Source organism: Vigna angularis, chromosome 11 (assembly GCF_016808095.1).
Source record: "Vigna angularis cultivar LongXiaoDou No.4 chromosome 11, ASM1680809v1, whole genome shotgun sequence".
NCBI classification, from domain to species: domain Eukaryota; kingdom Viridiplantae; phylum Streptophyta; class Magnoliopsida; order Fabales; family Fabaceae; genus Vigna; species Vigna angularis.
The window spans coordinates 21,663,250-21,683,530 of NC_068980.1; the positions used below are offsets into that span (position 1 = coordinate 21,663,250).

Consider the following 20,281-nt stretch of genomic DNA (forward strand, 5'->3'; position numbering starts at 1 on the left):
TTGCATCAAATCCAGTGTTTCACGAGAGGACTAAACATATAGAAATTGATTGTCATTTTGTTCGTGAAAAGTTGTTGACCAAAGAAATATGTACTGAGTTTATTGGGTCAAACGATCAACTCGCAGATGTATTGACCAAGTCATTAAGGGGTCCTCGGATTGAGTTTATTTGTTCCAAGCTTGGTACATACAATTTGTATGCTCCAGCTTGAGGGGGAGTGTTAGGATATTTATCCTATTTTATCATCATTATAGTGTGTCAAGGGTTACCCTATTTATCATGATTATATTATGTCTAGGATTACCCTATTTATCATGATTATATTGTGTCTAGGGTTACCCTATTTATCATGTATTTGTGTATCAATTTATTCTTATAAATAGAAGATTGTGAGAGGGATCAATCAAGCCCTCTAGAATTATTTTACAGTTTCAATCTTAAGTAATGATTCTCCTCTATTTTTCACTAATTTAGAGTAGCATCATAAGGGGTACTCACGGGTTTGAAATCATAATACCCAAACTTCTTAAGAAGTTTCACAATGTATTGTTCTTAGAATACTAATATATTATCTCCCTTCCTTATGATTCTAACACCTAAAATTACATTAGCTTCACCCATGTCTTTCATTTCAAAGCTTGATCCTAGAAACCTTAATTTTTAAATATTATCTTATTGCATGTGTCAATCATTAGCATGTCGTTCATATATAAATATATAAAGGCATATTCTCTACTTCCATATTTAGAGTAATATCATTAAGTGAAAAGCCAAAGTTATTTCTTCAAGTAATTAAGTAAAATTACATATACCCACAACTTTAAATTATTTAAGATTCGTAAACAAGAAAATACCTGGTTGTGCTTCTCTCATTTGTAAGTAAAGTATACGAAAAATTACTCAAGTACCCAACCTCATCTTCTTATTTTTTTTTCTTTCTCTGGAGAGAAATCTTCTCCACCTTTCCTCAAACATTACAAAAGCACGACACATGAAAATTAGGATTCATCATCCTAACTCCAACGAACTCCAATTTGTCGCCTTGTCTCCCTCTTCTTCATCCTCATTTGGGGACCCTACAAATGCAATCAAAAGTCATCGTTGTTGCGAGCACCTTGCCAGCCTCCAAAAGTTCTTCTAGAAAAGACCTCAACTTTTAACACGCCCCGGAAGTGATTTTGAGAAGGACCGTCTGAGTTCCGAAAACAATGGTTTGGCTCTCCGAAGGCATGTTGTTGATGTCAGCCATAAGTCTTTAAGATTGTTGTAAAAAATGACAATAAAAGAACAAAGATCACGAATAAAGGATTTTCTTAGGCGTGCAGATCATTGTCTTTAAGGACTTATCCGCGGTGTATTGCGTAAGTTCCCCAGGATACAACAAGAACTTCTCACAATTCCCGAGGATCTCAGAACTAGCAAAGATCTCTAGAAGAGAATAAAATAAACCCAAAATATTTTTAAAAAAAGAAGAAAAGAGAAAATATGAAACCAAGAGAAGAGAGAATGAAAGAAGAATGATTTTTTTATGATGTGTTTTAGGGTGAGAAAAATGTCCTATTTATAGAGTTCATGGATAAGTCCATGACGTAAAATATGTCTTAGAAATTTTATTTTTTTTAATAAAATAGAACTTACAAGCAAAATAAAAATGTTGCACATCAAAGAGAGATGATGGCAACAACACCTTGGCAAATATCTCGAAGGCAAACGTTAGAAGCAAGACTCGCGGTTCATGCTCAAAACTCCTTCCGCAAATGATGACACGTATCTTTACAATATTATATTAGTAAATAATAACAACATCTACACTCATTTAACGTAATTTTTATAATAAAAAAGTGAAAAATAATGTATTCAATAAATGTAAAAATGTATCAAAAAATATTTTCTCTTAAAATTTTCACTATTATTAGTATTCAGACAATTACTTTTAACTATTTAAAATAATATTTATTTATGAAATTTTTTTTAACCTCACAAAATAACCTCTGCAGAATAGCATATATTTATAGCGTAGATTAAAATTTATCTTTATTTAAAACTTTAATATGTTTTAATTTCAAATTTTAATAATAAATAGATATAAGAAAATAAGTAAAATATCAACGGACTATTTAACAAATAAAAAATTAACGAATTTAACAAATAAAATATTTAACATAATTAAATCAAAAAGTTATATCTATTTATTTTTATAATTTAAATATCAAAATACATTAAAATTTAGAGAAAAAAAAATTCTAAACATATTTAACCTGACAAAATCTACTGGATACGTTCCTCCCAGTCTTCCCTGTTGTCGTGTGTGTGCAGACAATCGGTTTTCCATGTTTGAAAATATCAAATAACAAGAATTAAGCATCACCCTTTTGGCCAAAAAACCGCACGCTCTTGAAAAACAAGTTCTTTCTTGTCCCAGTAATCATAAAAAGCATCATGTCCTACAAGGAAATGGATATGTCGGACTCGTTTGACAAATATTTGACCACAGTACATGAAAGGGCTCTTTCAGGATAAAGTTATCTCCCTTAACATCCAAACTTTCTAAACTACATAGTCAAATTCTTATTCCTGTAACTCCCAAGTAAGCTCACAAGACGCAGCCAAAGTTTGTAAATTCAAGAGTTAGGTTATAAAACATAATTCACATTAAATAAAACTAAACGAAATACACCTACTTCTACGTTATATATATTTCACATGCTTTTATTTATCTACCAAAAAGAAAAAGGAAAAAAACTTATTATCTAAGGAAATAACTAAACTTTGTCGTTGGTATCACCATCAACTTTTTTTTTTACTGAGAAAACATCTCCGGTAAAAAATTCTCCGCGCCGCCCTCACGGTGGCCGTGGCTGGTGGTCCCGTCGGTCTCCAAGAACTGAACCCTCCTCCTCAAGTCACCCAATTGCTTTTCCATCAACAAAAGCTTTTCTTTCAGCGTCAAATTCTCTTCTTCGAGGTGAGCAAGATGCGAGTCCTGTTCATCAACCCTTTTATCCAAGTTCTGCTCCTCGCCGGAACTAGCGTTCACCATCTCGAACCTGCCAGCGCCGGAGTTTTCGCTGGAGTCGAATTTTCCGGGCCGGAGCCGGATCAGGCCCTTCATGGAGCCATATCCGTTGAAGCCCCACTGCTCCTCCTCCGCCCTCTCTTCGAACTTCGCCGGCGACAGCGATCCTGCCGGTGAAATCAGCGGCGCGATGCCGCCGGAATTCTTCGCCCGGATTATGAACGACGTCGTATTGAGTGGCGCGAACGGCGGCGTGAGTCGGTTTCCGCCCCCGCCGCGGCCGAACGTTCGCTTTGGGTGGTGAATCCGGCGACCCTTTGCGGAGGAACGGTTTGCCGTTAGTGTTTTTGAGTCGTTCGGGTTACCCGGTTTGAAGGTATGACCCGGGACCGACCCGGTTCTGGGAAAGTCTTTTCTTTTATTCCAATTGACCCGACCCTGATGGGGTGTGAACGCCGGCGGACGAGGGAACACGGCCGCGTTTTCTGGCAGGTAGAGCGGCCGGGGATGCGGCCAAACCGCGTAGTTTTGCTTATTCTGAAAGATCTGATGAGGGTGATGCATCATGATTTGGTCGTTCATGAAATGAAGTCCTGAAAAAAAATTCATTAAAATTAGAAAAAATCAAAATAAAGAAAATTAGACGGAATAAAGCTTACCAAAAAAAAAAATTATGATGATAAAATAAAATAAAAACCTGAGTATTTTTAGGTTAATTCTCGTTTGCTTGGAGTGAATGGGAAGATGGTGTCTGAGGATAAGTCACAGTAAGAGAAAAACTAATTGCTTTGCCCATTACTTACATCATCTGTGTTGTGATGATGAAGGAAGAAGAGAGAATATAGATCAACGGTTGGATTATAGTTTGGTTGAAAGTAACGGTAGAGATTTGACTGTGTTGTTCAGATAAGAAGAATCAGGTTCTAAGGGTTTGGGAAAAGTGAAATCAAAGTAGTGTGCGATTTATTTACTAACAAAAATTTTCTCTATTTTTTAAACCAAATATTAATATATTCTTGATATCGTGACACGATTGTGGTTGATTTAAGGATTTTTCACCTATAATTTGAATCAAACACAGATTTTTTATGGATAATGTGGTTTGTAACTACATAATGCTTATTGTTTATGACTTAAATCTCTTAAATTTTCGATAACGCCACCATCATGCAAATTTTATTACAGTATGAATTTTATTTTCTGGATTTGCTATGATGTTCGGTTATTATGTTTTTAGAATTTACTGATTTTTATATATTAAAAAAAATTTAATAATTAAAAACGTAACAGAAAATTATTTATTAAATACCTTTTTGCATACATGTGGGGGAAAAGATGAAGTGTAGAGTGTTTTATTGGTTAGTTTTATTAAAAGTTTTTTTTCTATAGTATAGACTTATTAATTTGTATTTATTGTTTTCGAGTATGCCATTTATGTAAATGGCAGCAAAATTTTCTATTTTTGTTTAAAGTGTCGCCATGTTGTACATTGAATTAAAAGAGGATGACTCTTTCCTTTTATGTTTTTATATAAAAAGTACATTGATACGTGAACTAATTAATGTAACAAGTCGTGCAAGGTAAGTTATCATTTAACATATTTTTATATTCGAAAATGTATGTTAGACAATAGTATAATACATGTGTTAAATAATTAAAGAAATTGAATAAAATTTTCTATTACACTATTATAATAATTTAATAAATTATAATACAAGTGAGTTCAAATTAATTACACTAATAATGTTTAACTTTTATAAAAAAGAAAATAAAAATAGGAAGAATGTTGTTAAAGTAGTGAAAACTAGATATAGAATTCAAGCAAAGGATATAATAATGTATTATGTGTGTTGTAAACAGGCTATATTAGGACAACTCGTAGGAAGGGACGCGATCTATTGAATTCACATCAGAAATCATTATAACACAAACAAAATCTTGAATTGCATATAGAAATGAAACAAGCTACTCCTGTTCTCAAAATGTATATGAAGAATGATTTTTTTTTTTTGTCTCTTTTATCTAATGTTTAGGACTGTGATCTCTATGTATAGAAAATACATATAGGATAATACGAAGAAAATATGAATTAAGCTCACACACATAATATTGTAAATAACACGTGATCATATCATATATCTTAATATATATCATTCTCCTTTAATTGATGTATATAAATAGTATATAGTTTGTTAGAAATATAATCAAGTTTTCAAAAAAATTAATAAATTTTCTATTAATTGATAGCTTGAAATACGGAATATTATTTGTTCATGTCATTTGAGGAAAGAATTAAATATCTTTGCATGCAAACCAATTAGAAGTGTAGCTTGAATTGTGTGATGCTCCTAAATGAGATGTGGTGAAGTATTTTTATTTAAAAAATAAAAATGTAACTGTCATGTAAAGTATAGTTCACAATGTAACATAAAGTTACCTTCAACATTAAAAATATGAATGTCAACACCTAGTACAACATAATAGAATGTCAACACCTAGTACATGCGAGCCAGCAGATTGAAATTAAATAATGAAAACAAAAACATTAACCTATAAAAATATTTAAATAACATGGAATTGTATAACTTATTAACATGAACATAATTAATATCAAATATGAATATCAATAGTGAATACCAAATTAAAAATATCAAATAACAAATATAAACAACACAAAAACACTTTGAAAGCCTTACCACTGACTTGGAGACAACATCATTCGACTTATGAATTATTTTTTCATCAATAGAAACATTTTTCATCCTAAAAGTTGTTCAAATCAGAAGGTTGGATCACCACTCAACTTTAAACAGAAAAGTCTTATCCATGAGGAGTTGAAACTCTTCTGGAATATTTCCAAAATATGCATTCTGAAACCAAAACCATTATGTAAGTAATTGAAACTTTAATTAAAAATGTTATAAGATGTTCAAATATCCTAGTGTGAAAATAAAGAACAAAAGCAAAAAAGAAAATAGAATGTGCTTGAAAAAATATATTGAAAAATGCACCTTATCATGACATTCAAAAGCCTTAGCACAGAACTTATTTAGTTTTATAAATGCATTCATATGAAATAGTACAAATTTCGTTGAATCTGTTTCATCTATTATTACTCAAACCTTTGAATAGAAACAAAGATGTAAAATAGAGTAATAAAAGCTCAAACAAACATGATCGAACCCTAAACACATATATAACGGAGCACATAACATAAGGCACAGCAGATCACCATTTACGGTTTCAAATTTAAATCTAAAATTGAAATCCTTGTTTCAAACTAGATAGAATATTAGGTTATGCGTGTTGTTTTTGAAATGGTAGAAATAAAGATGTGAAATATGTTAAACGATGATGCATATGAATGGTTATGCACGTTGCTTTATAAATGGTAGAAACAAAGGTGAGATTGATCTGTACAAGTTGATTTGTTCATTCAATTTGTGGAAAAGGTAAATACCAATGCATGCATGAACACTAATGTTAGGAGTGTAGCACAAATTTCATGATGTGCATGGTTTGAGAAATAGTGATGTCTTTTGAGTTGGGTTGATTGCTTCTACAATGTGGTTCTTAATATTAAAGTTTAGGGATGGGTGATGAGATTTTTATGTTTTGAAATTATTTACTTTTCTATTAAATTTATTGTTTAATCCAATGTTAGACATAAGACATGTATACTTTTCCAACAAAAAAACATATTTTTTAATGATAAATAATGATATGTAACACTCTCATCATGTATTGGCTGTTGAAATCACTTTCCCCGTCCATTGCTCAAAGCATCATCTTCCTCGAATATGCTACAAACATTTGGAACGACCTTTGTGAACGTTTTTCACAGGGATATCTTCTTCGCATTGCAGAACTTCAGGAAGAAATCTATGGCCTTTCTCAAGGTAACCGTTCTGTCTTTGAAGTTGACACGACCTTGAAAACCCTCTAAAGGAACTTGATAACTATAGTCCTTTTATTATTTGTTCTTGTGAGGCCAAGAAATACCACCAGCAGGAATTTGTCATTAGATTCTTGAAGGGATTAGATGATTTTTTTTTGTGCATTCCCAAATATTACTTATAGATCTCCTTCCGGTGATCAATCGAGTTTTTTCGATTGTGGTTCAACAAGAACGTCAACTCAGTTTCATTCCTCCTTCCTCTGCTGAGCTCAATAGCTTCACCAACGCCTCTAACGCCTTCAATGGTCAAGGTGTGTTTATGATAAAGACCCATCTTGCATTAATTAGAATATGGTGTTACAGTGATTAAAAATGTACAAGGAAGATTCTTACTGGACATTAAAATAATAATGTTATGTAAAGGTGATTTCCAAGGCTCAGGATGAAAGAAGTTTAATTAAGAGAAGCCAAAACAAGACCGTATAAATAGTATATGGTGCACATAAACATGATGAACAAGGAACCAAAATAGATTAAAAATGAAATAAAAGATGGAAGACGTGAAAGGAGATGAGGAATATCACCCAACAAAAATAAGTTTTATCCAACCAAAAACACAAATATATAATTTAAAGCATGTCACTCCACTCTCCATTCTCCACATGGCTCAAAGTTCCAAAAACATGCTTTCAAAAAAATTCTCATAATAAAACTCTTCATTAATAGTTGAACACATGACCTTCCAAACACCACAAGTTTCTACCATATAACCTATCACATCTCTTTAATCTACTTTCTATTTTCATAGGATTTAATATCACTGTCCATATTTTTTTACATAACTAAGAAACTAAACATAAACCAAAATTATAAGTAAAACTTGAACCGATAACTTCTAACCAAACAAGCTATCAAAATATTTTAATATAATAATAATAATAATTTAAATACATATTACTATCTATTATCTATTTTATCTCATGTAAATATTTTTATCTATTATCTATTTTATCTCATGTAAATATTTTTATTGAATCTTGCACCTATCTTCTAGTTATGTTTCTAGTTAATCTTCTTGGAACCAAAAGTGTTCTTTGATAACGTTTATTTTTACCTTTTTCTATGTGTTTATTTTGATTAATAATATCAACTCTTTCCTACCTTTATCTTGTTTAATCATTAAGTTTATCTTGTTTTTATTTTTCTTGTGTTTAAGTTATTTTATGTTTGTTTTACCTTTTAATATTGCATTAAGTGTCAAATAAGTAAATATGAAGAAATTTTGATGAAGAAAATCAAGTTAAAACTCAAGCAAGACACTAGAAAACTAGCCCTAGGCGCTGCAAACATCGAGGGAAGACTCACTTGTAGAGCAACCATCAACAGGGTGGTACACACAGGGCATCGGGTGTCACCTGCACTGTCACAAACTGCCACCAAGTGACCAACCCCACCATCGAGCACCATGCTGGCTCATTGGGCAAGTTGGACAAACAAATCTTGTAGTTTTCGAGTCACTTGGCGACAATATGGCTTGCCTAATTGTAAGTATGAGAACATTCAATTCTAAGCCTAGCTACACTAGTGCAGAAAGGGCTTTAAACGTCTGTTATTTTGGACTTTTAACGTCAGATCCCGATCTGACGTCTTTATGGGTGACGTTAATGGGACGTCGGGACTCTACAGGTTCAACGTCTATAAAGATGTCGGATTACACCAAAACCCTTTATAGACGTCGGATTACACCAAAACCGACGTCTAAGGGCACTATAGATGTCGGACATGGCATTAACCGACATCTACTGCAGCTCGTGTCTTTGGGTAGCGTAGTAGCACCTTCTTCCTTTGTTTGTTTCCTCATAAAAAAAGCTTGCGTCTTTTGGACCTCTTATGGCATTTCAACCGAAAATCGAATCTGGGTCCTTGCCTAGTTCCATTCCAACTAGGCAATGAAAACGAATACGATGACATGAGAATTAGGCAAAGACCCAGGTTCGGTTTTGGGTTGAATTGCTATAAGACATCCAAAAGACGTAAGCTTTCCTTACGAGAAAACTAGCAAAGGGAGAAGGTGCTACTACGCTATCTAAAGACACGAGAAAAACTGCACAAAAACGCAACGAAAACTCATTTTAATCGATTCAAATGAAAGATAATTCACCAAAGACTAATTTAATCGGAGTAAACGTAAGTTTAAACAGATCAAAAGAGACAAAACGCACATGGAAATGCAATGCCGCAGAGAGAAAAGGCGAGAAGGAAGACGATGAAGTGCGCGTAACCGCGGGTTCGATTTCTGATTTAACAGAAAACTAGACGTCGGGCATAGGGGGGCATCGACGTCTATTCTCGACTAGACGTCAGGGACCTCACTAATATGACGTCCATTCGATTTAAAAATTAATATTCGTGGTGTATATAGACGTCGGCTGTAAGGGGAGCCGGCGTCCAAAACAACTCTTCACCTACCCTGTTAGGCCATTCAGACGTCGGATGGCGGGATCAGACGTCCATATGGCAGAAAAACAACTTTTCACCTACCTGTCAGGCATATAGACGTTTGTTGCAGGGGGCCAACGTCGATAATCGTATAGACGTCGGGGATGGCGGGATCGGACGTTTATATGGCGGAAAAAAAGAACTTTTCATCTACCTGTCAGACATATAAATGTTTGTTAGGAGGGGCATCGACGTCTATAATATTAGAGACGTCGGGGACCCCCCTAACCGACGTCTATATGTCCAACTTATTTACGAAAATGCCACCGGTCAATAATTTACGTTGGTTATTTTGAAGTCCGACATCTACAGGGTAACGTTAAAGGCCAATTCTGCACTAGTGCTATGCGAGAATGAAGGCTTTGGACGAGAGTGTCCGTATATAAGTGAGTATTTAATCATGTTTTTACGAGAATTTTAAGATATTTTTTATTTTACATGAAAAGAAACACCTTTGGTGTTTGAGAGAGACTCTTGGAACTGCTAGGAGTGATAGGAAGCTCTCTCTTCTCCTCGTTGGGTCTCCTTCTTCATCCATGGAGTTGCTTGTTGATTATGGGATGTTGGGCTACAAATCGTGTTCAACGCCTATGGACAGTTTATTGTGTTTACGTCAAGCAATAAAGTGAGTTGTAATTTGTAACGCAAAACGTGTATATAACATTGTCCCCTTTTTGCTTAAAGTGATATACAAAATTCATTACCTTGTCTTTTGTTCATTTTAATATTTGTACAAAAAAGGATTCGCCAAGTTTATGGGCACAATCCGTCGGGCTAAACATCTTTTCTTTTTTTTCTTTTTTTTGGGTTTCATTAGGCAGAAGTGAATAAGAAAACCAAGGGATAATAAAAGACACTTACTACAGTTGAAGTTAACTAAATACTGAAGAGATCAATGGCTTAAACGACGATAGGTTATTATATACAAAAATGACAAGATGAGATTTTTAAAATCTACATATTTTTCCTTCAATATAAACATCCCACCTCCAATCTTTACTACAAAGGAAGAAGGTCGGATGAAATTCTATCAAAGCAGTAACGTTGAAATTTCACTCCAGGATTCAAGTAATTCCCTGAAATACGTTGATACTTGTCGTAGAACTCTTGAGCAGACCAGCAAAACATTTTATAATTGGCGTGCTACAACCGAGTGTGCTCAAATGAAAAGAGAATGCTCTTCACAGCTTACTGTAAGTAACTACTTACTAATAATAAGCAGCAGAAGCAGATCTAAAGCTTCATTTTCGAAGACTCCTTGTCATAAAACTTCATTGTAAGCATGCACTAAGACAACCATGACACAAGTAGTCCAGAAGCATACGAGTTAGAGATAAAAATGGTTGTTTTCTATTCCAATTGTAAGTCAGTGGTTCATGATTCTTAGTTAGATGGCTGTTGGTTGGGTATTACATATACTTTCAGATACTTGAGTCACTATGGTAAGCAAACAATTATGAACACAGCACTGTTTGATACTACGAGGAAAATGCCTACTGCTTCTTCTTGATGATGAAGTTCTCCTCAGGCTGCTTTTCCCAAAAATAGTTTGCAGCCTCTATCCATCGGGGATGAACCAAAAACTTGTTTTCTTTCACTGCCCACCGGGACTTTTCAGTTCCAGTATCAGTAGCAACTACGTGTGTCACAGATGGGTCAACTTCTGCCAAACATGTAGCTCCCATCTGCTCTGCCATCTTCCGCAGAGATGGCAATACACCATGAAAAATACGGCTGAAAACAATCACACATCCGCTCAAGACTTCACTTCGAACTGATGACAAAACCTTCAAAACATTTATTTTGATCGTGAGGACTTAGTAAGGGAATCTCACATTTAAGATTCTAAAATTAACTAAATATTGTTAACATAACTACCTGCCTCACATCTCGGTTAACAAGATCATCTTCATGTTTCTACAAAGGGTTCCCCACCACACAATTTTAGTATTATATCAGAAATAACAAACATTTAATCAGGATGGCATATGAGCGACATACATCAAAGAATGTGCAATGGACTTGCTTTAGCACTTTGAGGATTTTTGCAAGCGCTCCATCAGTTTCATCTTCATCATTCCTCAGTTCAGCAAGGGATTTGCAATTAAAACCAAACTGTCGACAACTTGAAGCAAAAAAATGGTATCTTTCCATCAGTATAAGATTATCTTTATGTTTCAACCATGCCTGCAACATTTTCATTCATCCCATTAAAAGGAAACCATTTCAGTTCATATATTCAAAATGAAAAATGCCACCTGAAACGTTAAATGGGTAGATCTTAGTCTTAGAACATCTTAAACTGAGATTTCTATAAAACGAACTTTACAAATTCAGTTTACAAATAACCAGGTAAACCCTTATATTAAAATCATCACAAGAGAAATATATAAAGCCATGACAGTGACATAAGATCAATTGTGCGCTGCTAAAATTGCCATTTAAGAAATCTTCAAAGCCTTTTGAGAGGGCCAATGCTGCAACATCTTCAGGCATCAAACATTCAACCATTTGCTGATATAAAGATAGAGAGGACAAAAAGTTCAAACCATAATGAAATTTAAAACATGTACACCTATAAATACATTAAAATACTAACACATCAAAGTAAATGAAAACAGATTTATTTTATTTTCTGAAGTAAATATATAGTTCCATAGAAACCACCAACTGGAAATCAGCAGAGCCATATTTAATAATCTCCGTTAAGTTCCAGAAAGGAACATTGAAAGTAAAACTGACTGAACACAACTAAAAAGAAACCACTTTTTTCTCAAATGTATAAACAAACAAAAAAGATTAAAATGCTCTAGAATCCTAAAGTAAGGTTTTGGTTAAGTCTTGTGAATGGAAAACACACGGTACCCACTAAAGGAAGGAAACCAGTCAAGTTATTCACCAGAGATTAGTTATCTATAGAGCAAGCAGATACTTTGTACCAATGATAGGCTATATAAAAAATGCAGTCACTAATCAACTATATAAAATTATTTCTGAAAGACCTTCAGACACAGGGAAACGCTATGCTATTATTTTTTATGCACACTTAGACATTCTAGCACCACCAAATGCAAATGCAAGTAAAGCTAATTTATTAGGTTCCTATATAACAACTACGTATAGGGTATAACTTTTCAATTTATATTATAGAATCTTATTTCATTATTTCATTCAAATTAAAATATTTTTATTTTAGAAGTAGTCTGACCATAGTTGAGTCATAAAAGACAATAGTAATTGAAAGACAATTTTCTTCCATGGTGAATGAACTAATCATAAACAAAACGATATTGACCAGTGTATGCAAATCATTATGCTATTCATATATACTTAAAGGAAAACATTTTAGGATTATCACCCACATAAAATAACTATTATCCAACAAACATTTCTATTAAGTAACTCAGTAGTACATGTCAGAAACTAGTAATGCACTTACGTGTTCTGTATCATCAAGAATTAGAACAGCACTTTCTTGTCCTAACACAACATCAAGACCCTTCTGATGCTTCTGAGTCCCATCATCTCGAGAAATAACCTTAGCATTGAAGTACTCTCCTTGAGGATCAAGTAGCTTAGCCATCTCCAATGCATATGGCCGGTCACCCATGGTATATATGTACATCTCAAACATTTCAGTAGCTTCTTTCAGAAATGAGCGGACAAAGGGCCTTAACTTGGTCATCATATGCATGTGCTCCAATTTGAAGAGGCTACCTTTGGAGACATCTATGATTTCATTACATAAAAGTTCAGAAAGGCAACATCCTTAATAAGCAATAAGAACCCAGAACATCAAAGGTACATAGTCCAACATTTCAGTAACAGATTATGAAATCAAATAACAACACAGTACATTATAGTAGACATCTAGCATTGATGTGACACTATGTTTTATAATATGATAACATAGCACCAGCAAAATAGATATCAATTATGTGATTAAAACAAAAAACACTGTTAAGAAAAACTGCTGATTTAGAATACTGATAACAATTACCAGAAGGAAAAACACATGTTTACACATACCTCGTAGAGAATCTGTCTGATTAAGCAAATGTGACTCTTCTGAACTCAAATGAGCAAGGAGAGTGGAATTTAGTAGTGTGTGATCTAGGTCAAGAACCAAGTAGAGCTTTTTACGACATAACAAACTCTTCATGTCTGTATTACGCAATCTAGAAATTTCCTCATCATGAAGTCTCAGTCCCTGAAAATAGACCATTTTCAATCATGTTTAATGAACCTATTCAGCTAAATTAAGTAACTAGCTTGGTTACGTCTATTACTTCACTAGCCAACCATCATTCTAACAAAATCATGAAAAAGAAAATTGGATTTTTATATTAAAGATTAGAGGATATTTATAACGTTTATAGAACCAACACCATCAAACTCTGGGGCACATATGATCCTTAGATTTAACTGTATACTTTTGGATGAATGCCCCAACACAACATATTTTAATTCTTATAGGAACTTTAATAATAAAATAGACCACAAATTAGTGGGGTAACAGGTTCACAATTACACTTTATTTTATTAAAAATAGGTGACAACCATTAAACAAGGAAATCACTATTTAACATTTTACAACTTATTTCAGGTTAATCCATGTTACCAAAATTGCATAAACTGTGCCATGATGCAGCAACCTAACCACAATCTAAAACTAAAATTTTAATTCCACTAGATGACCATCTGAAAACAATAGATACCTTATGTATGTACCCAAATGTCACACCAGATTTCCCATCCAACTGTTGCCCACAACGTATACACATACTTCCAAACGAGCCAGGATGTGTACATACATCTACTTTGATAGATGTCTCTGCAACAAAAAAAAAAGTTATGTAACTTTCCGAAACAAAACAATAGTTTTATAAGAACCATAATAATAGTTGCACAAACATGTGCAGTTCGAATCATCACAACTAATTTAGAAGTCTAGTTAATGTTATACATGGGCCCAAAGAAAAGCTAGTGTGTGGACTGTACAAGGAACCTGTTTGCTGTGTATCATTAGTCTAAGACATGACAAGGTCCGTGAAAACAATTACTAATGTTTCTTAGCGAAAAGGGTGAAAAACCATTTGAGTGAAGCAAGTTACATATGCAAATGCTATGCCAAGCTTAGGTTCAACCAGTGAACTAGTTTAAGAGAGATTTATACATACACATAAAACTGGGAAATATAGGCAGACTTAGTTATAAATTGATTTTTTTTCTGAGGATTAATAAATTTTTTAAATATGCTCAGTTTCGCATGCGGTGGGAAGATTCTGTTTCCCAAATATTACAAAAGAAAGAACTATAGCAATTAAAATTACCTAAATTCTGTTTGATGATTCCTTCTGAAGTAGACCCCTCCATATCTTCAGTGCTTTCAATTTTACGTCTTTTAATTCTGCTTTAATTCACAAGTTAGAGTATGAATCAATAAAATGTTACCAAAATATGAAGCAAAAGAACAAAATTGTAGCATTGTCTCTCGGAATGATATCTTCAACATAAATGCACCAAAAGCATGAACTCTAAAATATCAGTCTCACCCTTTTGGGTTAAAAACTGGTTCACAGTTCCGCGGACAACAAGCAAATTTTCATACAATGCTGAAGATATTCAAAGCAAGACTCAGATAAAGCACACTTACTGTCAGTTCTTAAAAAGGCCTAATAAGTGGTAATACCTTTTTATTGAAGGAATTGAACATATTACAACACACACACCTTGCTCAATCAACTAAGCTAGACCCCCTTAAAAAGTAGTAATATAACTCAATGATATAGTTGATGAGGAGTACGAAAGAAGGGTTCAGTAAAGATCCCAAACTCTTATTTCAACGTGCCACTAACTATCATATAAGCAATATCCCGATGTAATTAAAACCACTCGTTATGATCTTTTATTATTTTTCCGAAAAAAACAATCAATCCTAGGAAGTCGTGAAATAGTGAAAGACCTGTGAGAGAAAATGCTTACTGCAACAGAATGAAAAGGCATAATAATGTCGAAGAGGAAAAGGGATTAAGGGACTTTGGGGGAAAGTCATGCACACTTCCCCTTTTTCACCATTAGGCTGCTGGTGACTTATTGTATAAGACATTATTTAAGTTTCTGTATACTTATCCAAAGATAAGGGAAAGCCTCATAAACTTTCCCTCACAGTGACAGTTCCAGATCCATCTGAAGAATAACAAGGAACAGTGACATGGTGAACTGAACAGAAACACTGATACAACAGACCACATCGTAGGAGATAGAAAGTGCACGAGAACAGAGCAAAGCCAGAAACTCCTTGAAGTTACCACAAAAATGCCAGAAATGGACAGAGACAGTCCATGTTTCAGAGGCACAGGGGCACACAATTTTCAAATAGGGTTTCAATTTTCAACCCCGAAGAAGGGAGTGAGATCAAAAATTGTCAACTATAATAAACCTAATAGAACACAGTACTGTGGGGAGTAAAGAGGGTCTTTCAGCAATTAATAAAATTTGCACCTACTAGTAGTAGTTATGCAAAATCATATAATAGCCACATCATGAAGATGAGACACGATCTGGAAATGGGTAGCAAGCAGCCAAGCACGACAACACAATGTACAATTAACAACTATGACCACAATTTGTTTGAACTCTGAAGTCTGAACCACAACATATTACACTTAAAAACAAAATGAACAAAGCCTTGTTCAACTAGACGAGTTCAGCATGGATCAACTGTATCCCATTACACTCCAAAAATTAAATTTTCCTTAAAATCATATTTAGGCACCACGGTACTCAATCTAAATAATGTTAAGTTCTCTAAGAGATTACAATCTGATATATAAAACACACAAATAACAAACTCCACTTATTTGAAATTTGAGAAACCAAATTTGACAACAGTTGTTTAACGCATAGCAGAGCGCATACAATAACCTGAAAAAAAAAAGACAGATTATGAAGAGCACCTGACACTCTCAAGCTCATCTTCGTTTTCAGCCTCTTTATCTGGCGAGGATTCGGGTGAACTAGCACCAAGTTCAGCATCAAGAAATGCAATGAAGTCATCACTGTTGGACGAATGCACAGGAGAATCGGTAACAACACTCATCTGCATCATACATGCAACAAAACAAAAATCCACAACCAAAGGGATCAAAACACAAACCACTACAAATTGGAAACAAAGCAAGGGTGTCATAAAGAAAGCCAAGAAAAAACAGTGTCCAGAACAAAAGGGAGTATCATATAGAAAACCAACCCACAAAGTTAGTCCCTATCTAGAAAGTGAAACTCTCATTCACTCAAAAAATAGCATGAAGTAACGTAATAGGATAACACAGAACATGAATTGAAGTTTGAAAGTACCTTTGTGTGTGGATTAAAACGAAATGGATGAAGGGGATTTGAACAATTTGAAGTTTTAGGTTAATTTAGTACGGAATTGCAAAACAAGTTGAAGACGACGCTAACCTGCACTGGTGTGAATGCAAGACTTGACGTCAAACCAGATGTAGCCTCACAGCTACCATAATTCTTTTCCTTGAAACTAACAAATGAAAAATAGTCTATCAGAATTGACGCTGTGATCAGTTAGATAAACAAAATCTTGATTTTCAAAACAACTATTTCGATGACAGTGTTCACTAGCAGCTCATGAATCTTCTAGTATGGTCAAAAAGTACACACCTCGATTTCCAATCATATTTTATTATTTCCTTACCTCAAAAGAAACCCTTGAAATTGGTTAAGAAAGGGTAACTAACTATTGTAGCGGAAAAAAAGAGTACTCTGCGGAGTAATATGATTTCATAGTCTCTCAGACCCTACCGCTATGGGGTTTCCAACAACGGTGGCCAAATGCTGAAATTCCTTTCTCAATCTCAAATTTCAAAACTCAAAATAACAGATATATCACAGTATGCGGCATCCATTCAACCTATAACGCGCTGTAACGCACAAGTATATAGTCGAAAGACAGCATTCAAATCATTCACGCGCTTAAACTCACCAAATCCCCCGAACACGTCTTCGGCAGCAAGACGGTTAGTGGTTTCGAACTGATGATTGGCCGGGAAGGGGACGGTGGTGCTTCGAACCCTAGCTAAGAAGCAGACGAAGGGTGATGCAAATGGGATTAGTTGCCTGAACCCTGAGGAAAAATAGATACGGTTGTGATCTATGGTATAGTGTATTTCTCATTTTTGCTAAATAATTTTTTAATTTTACTCAAACAAACCAAATTATTACCGTCTAAAATTCAGTTCAATTGTTAATTAAAAGTGGAAAGATCTAACAAAATTTCATCAATGAAACTTTTAAGAACAACCAATTGGATATAATTTATACCACAAAGGTCATTACATTGGTCATACAAGAATGGTTGAATATGGTGACTGTTTTCAAAAAAATATTATAAAACCAAAAATGAAACAGAAATGTAGAACTAAACAAATAAGTGGATAGCAAACTTATTGTACATCTTTAACAAAATTTCATCAAGTGAATGTTAAATGAGTATTAAAATATCTGTTTAGAAGTGATTATTAAAATATCTATTATGGGTAATAAATATTTACAGATTCTAACTATCGTCCTGAATTTTATCCGTATTTTATTTACAAATATTTTTACTATTCTTAAGTCAACCTCACTTTTTCATTGTTTTACATAAAATGCATGACAGATCTAAACATACTAGCAAATCAAAATGTTCAATATGTCTCACTTTTTCTCTTATATCTAAGCGACTCACATAGTTCACCTTGCATTATAAACCTTAATGATAGAATATATATATATATATACACACACACACACCAAAGATTAATTAAACCTTCGAGAATTGATTTAACTAACAGAAGTTTTCTCAACTTTGATTAAGTTTTAAATATTTATTTCAAAACTTTAGGAAAATATTTCATATTTATTTTAAATATCAATAATTGTATATAGTTAAATAATTTTTAATTTTCTTTATAAACCAATGATTAAAAAATCATAATTTAAAAAAAAATATTTTTATTTTCCTCTATTTTTTTTATTTCTTCTCTCTCTTCTCCACCTCTTGTGAACCCTGATTTTCTCCGAGCATCACACGACCAGTAAAGCCATATTTTCTTTTACTGAAAAATAATAGTAAAGAATCATTCATTTCAATCACAATTTTATAAATAAATAAATAAATAACTAAATATTTTTTAAAAACTACAAAAAAACATTTTTTAACATACAGTTTAAAAAAGAAGAACTCAATCATGCCATCATATTTGAATCAAGTTAGCAGCATGCCACCATAATTTTGAAACTAGAAATTCAACGAATTCTAATTACAAATTAATCATAAAGTTGTTTCTTTTTCCTCTTTAATCATGCTGGTTTGTTAAGAAAAACACTGGAATTTATAATGATAACATTTTTAATAAGTGAATTTCTTAAAAGAAATAATATTTACAATTTTATAATTTCTAATTTTTAAGATGTTAGAAATTTCATTTCATAACAGATGTATATAACAAAAATATTCAGGGCAACTACATTTCAATTATTTAAAATTGTCAAATTGATGAAAGTATCTTTTCAAAATAATCTTAATTAATGGCAAATTTATATAACTCATGTTCATGGACATATCATAAACTATGAATAGATGTTTAGATAAATCTACATAATATAAGTTAATCTACTTAAGTATGAGAACGGATTAGGTTGAACACAAATAATATCTACTTGTTATCTAATCCGTAACAAAAAAATTTAACTACTATATGTGTAAATATCTATTTAAAAAAATTCTCATAAGTATTTTGAAACTTTATTACTGAATATTCACACATATTTAAAATAATATATTTATAAATTTTTAAAATAAAAATAATATATTTTATAAATTTTTAAAATAAAATTTAAATAAAATTACGTAAAAATATATAAAATATAATATAAATTAAATTAAATACAAATTAAAATTTAATTTTAGTTAAATTTAATCTGATAAAATATAAATAACTTTTAATTTTAATTAAATTTAATTTAATAAAATATAAATTAAATTTTTTATTTTATTTTTTTATATACTTGATGCTATTACCTACATATGTGAATATTAAATATGCGTCCTAAGTAATAAATATCGGTATATATCAATTATTCATATATATATATATATATATATATATATATATATATATGAATTTTTACCATTCTTCAGTCCACCTCACTTTTTCATTGTCTTGGGCAGACCTAAATAGACTAGCAAATCAAAATGTTCAATATATCTCACATTTTTTTCTTATGAATCTGTAAGCAACTCACATAGTTCACCTCGGTTTATCATCTTGATGAAGATGGAATATAGGTAAAGTTCATACTAATGTCATAGCTAAAACACTAAGAATTGGTATTTAGTTAATGTTATTTACCAAAGATTAATTAAACCTCAGAGAATTGATTTAACTAACGGAAGTTTTCTCAACTTTGATTAAGTTTTAAATATTTATTTCAAAACTTTAAGAAAATATTTCATATTTATTTTAAATATCAATAATTATATATAGTTAAATAATTTTTAATTATTTTTATTAACCAATAATTAAAAAATCATAATTTAAAAAAAAATATTTTCCTCTATTTTTTTATTTCTTCCCTCGTGAACCCTGATTTTCTCCGAACTCTAATATACCTCACCGTCAGAGCATCACACATAAAGTAAAACCATATTTTCTTTTAGTGAAAAATAATAATAAAGAATCACTCGTATCAATCACACTTTTATAAATAAATAACTAAATATTTTATAAAAAAATACAAAAAAAATATTTTTTAACATACAATTTAGAAAAGAAGAACTCAATCAAGCCATCAAATTTGAATCAAG

At 32.5% G+C, this 20,281-nt stretch overlaps 2 protein-coding genes across 6 annotated transcripts; both read right to left on the bottom strand.

Moving 5' to 3' along the window:
* Positions 1-2,545: 2,545 nt before the first annotated feature.
* On the bottom strand, positions 2,546-3,916 carry LOC108333465 (uncharacterized). Its single transcript, XM_017568919.2, has 2 exons — positions 3,715-3,916; positions 2,546-3,610 (listed from the first exon to the last, which is right to left on the bottom strand). Exon 2 carries the CDS (start codon positions 3,597-3,599, stop codon positions 2,802-2,804), a length of 798 nt encoding a protein of 265 aa, XP_017424408.1. The 5' UTR covers positions 3,600-3,610; positions 3,715-3,916; the 3' UTR covers positions 2,546-2,801.
* Positions 3,917-10,643: 6,727 nt separating this feature from the next.
* On the bottom strand, positions 10,644-17,586 carry LOC108334304 (RNA polymerase II C-terminal domain phosphatase-like 4). Of its 5 annotated transcripts, none has more exons than XM_017570071.2 (10): positions 17,417-17,583; positions 16,879-16,954; positions 16,374-16,516; positions 14,748-14,824; positions 14,133-14,248; positions 13,444-13,624; positions 12,854-13,143; positions 11,416-11,601; positions 11,293-11,331; positions 10,644-11,201 (listed from the first exon to the last, which is right to left on the bottom strand). In XM_017570071.2, the coding sequence occupies exons 3-10, from the start codon at positions 16,514-16,516 to the stop codon at positions 10,908-10,910; spliced, it is 1,326 nt and encodes a 441-aa protein (XP_017425560.1). In that variant the 5' UTR covers positions 16,879-16,954; positions 17,417-17,583; the 3' UTR covers positions 10,644-10,907. The 5 variants fall into 5 exon arrangements, with proteins under 5 accessions (XP_017425560.1, XP_017425558.1, XP_017425561.1 ...); XM_017570069.2 differs by having other exon boundaries at positions 14,748-14,827; XM_017570072.2 differs by lacking the exon at positions 11,293-11,331 and having other exon boundaries at positions 14,748-14,827; positions 17,417-17,586.
* Between the last annotated feature and the right edge of the window lie 2,695 nt (positions 17,587-20,281).

Excerpts from the sequence above, each read along its gene's own strand:
- LOC108333465 (XM_017568919.2), bottom strand. The coding sequence starts at position 3,599 with ATGAACGACCAAATCATGATGCATCACCCTCATCAGATCTTTCAGAAT.
- LOC108334304 (XM_052871214.1), bottom strand. The coding sequence starts at position 16,516 with ATGAGTGTTGTTACCGATTCTCCTGTGCATTCGTCCAACAGTGATGAC. Across the intron at positions 14,828-16,373 it reads GATGAGCTTGAGAGTGTCAG|CAGAATTAAAAGACGTAAAA; the intron begins GTGCTCTTCATA and ends TGTGAATTAAAG. Across the intron at positions 13,144-13,443 it reads TCAGACAGATTCTCTACGAG|ATGTCTCCAAAGGTAGCCTC; the intron begins GTATGTGTAAAC and ends ATGAAATCATAG.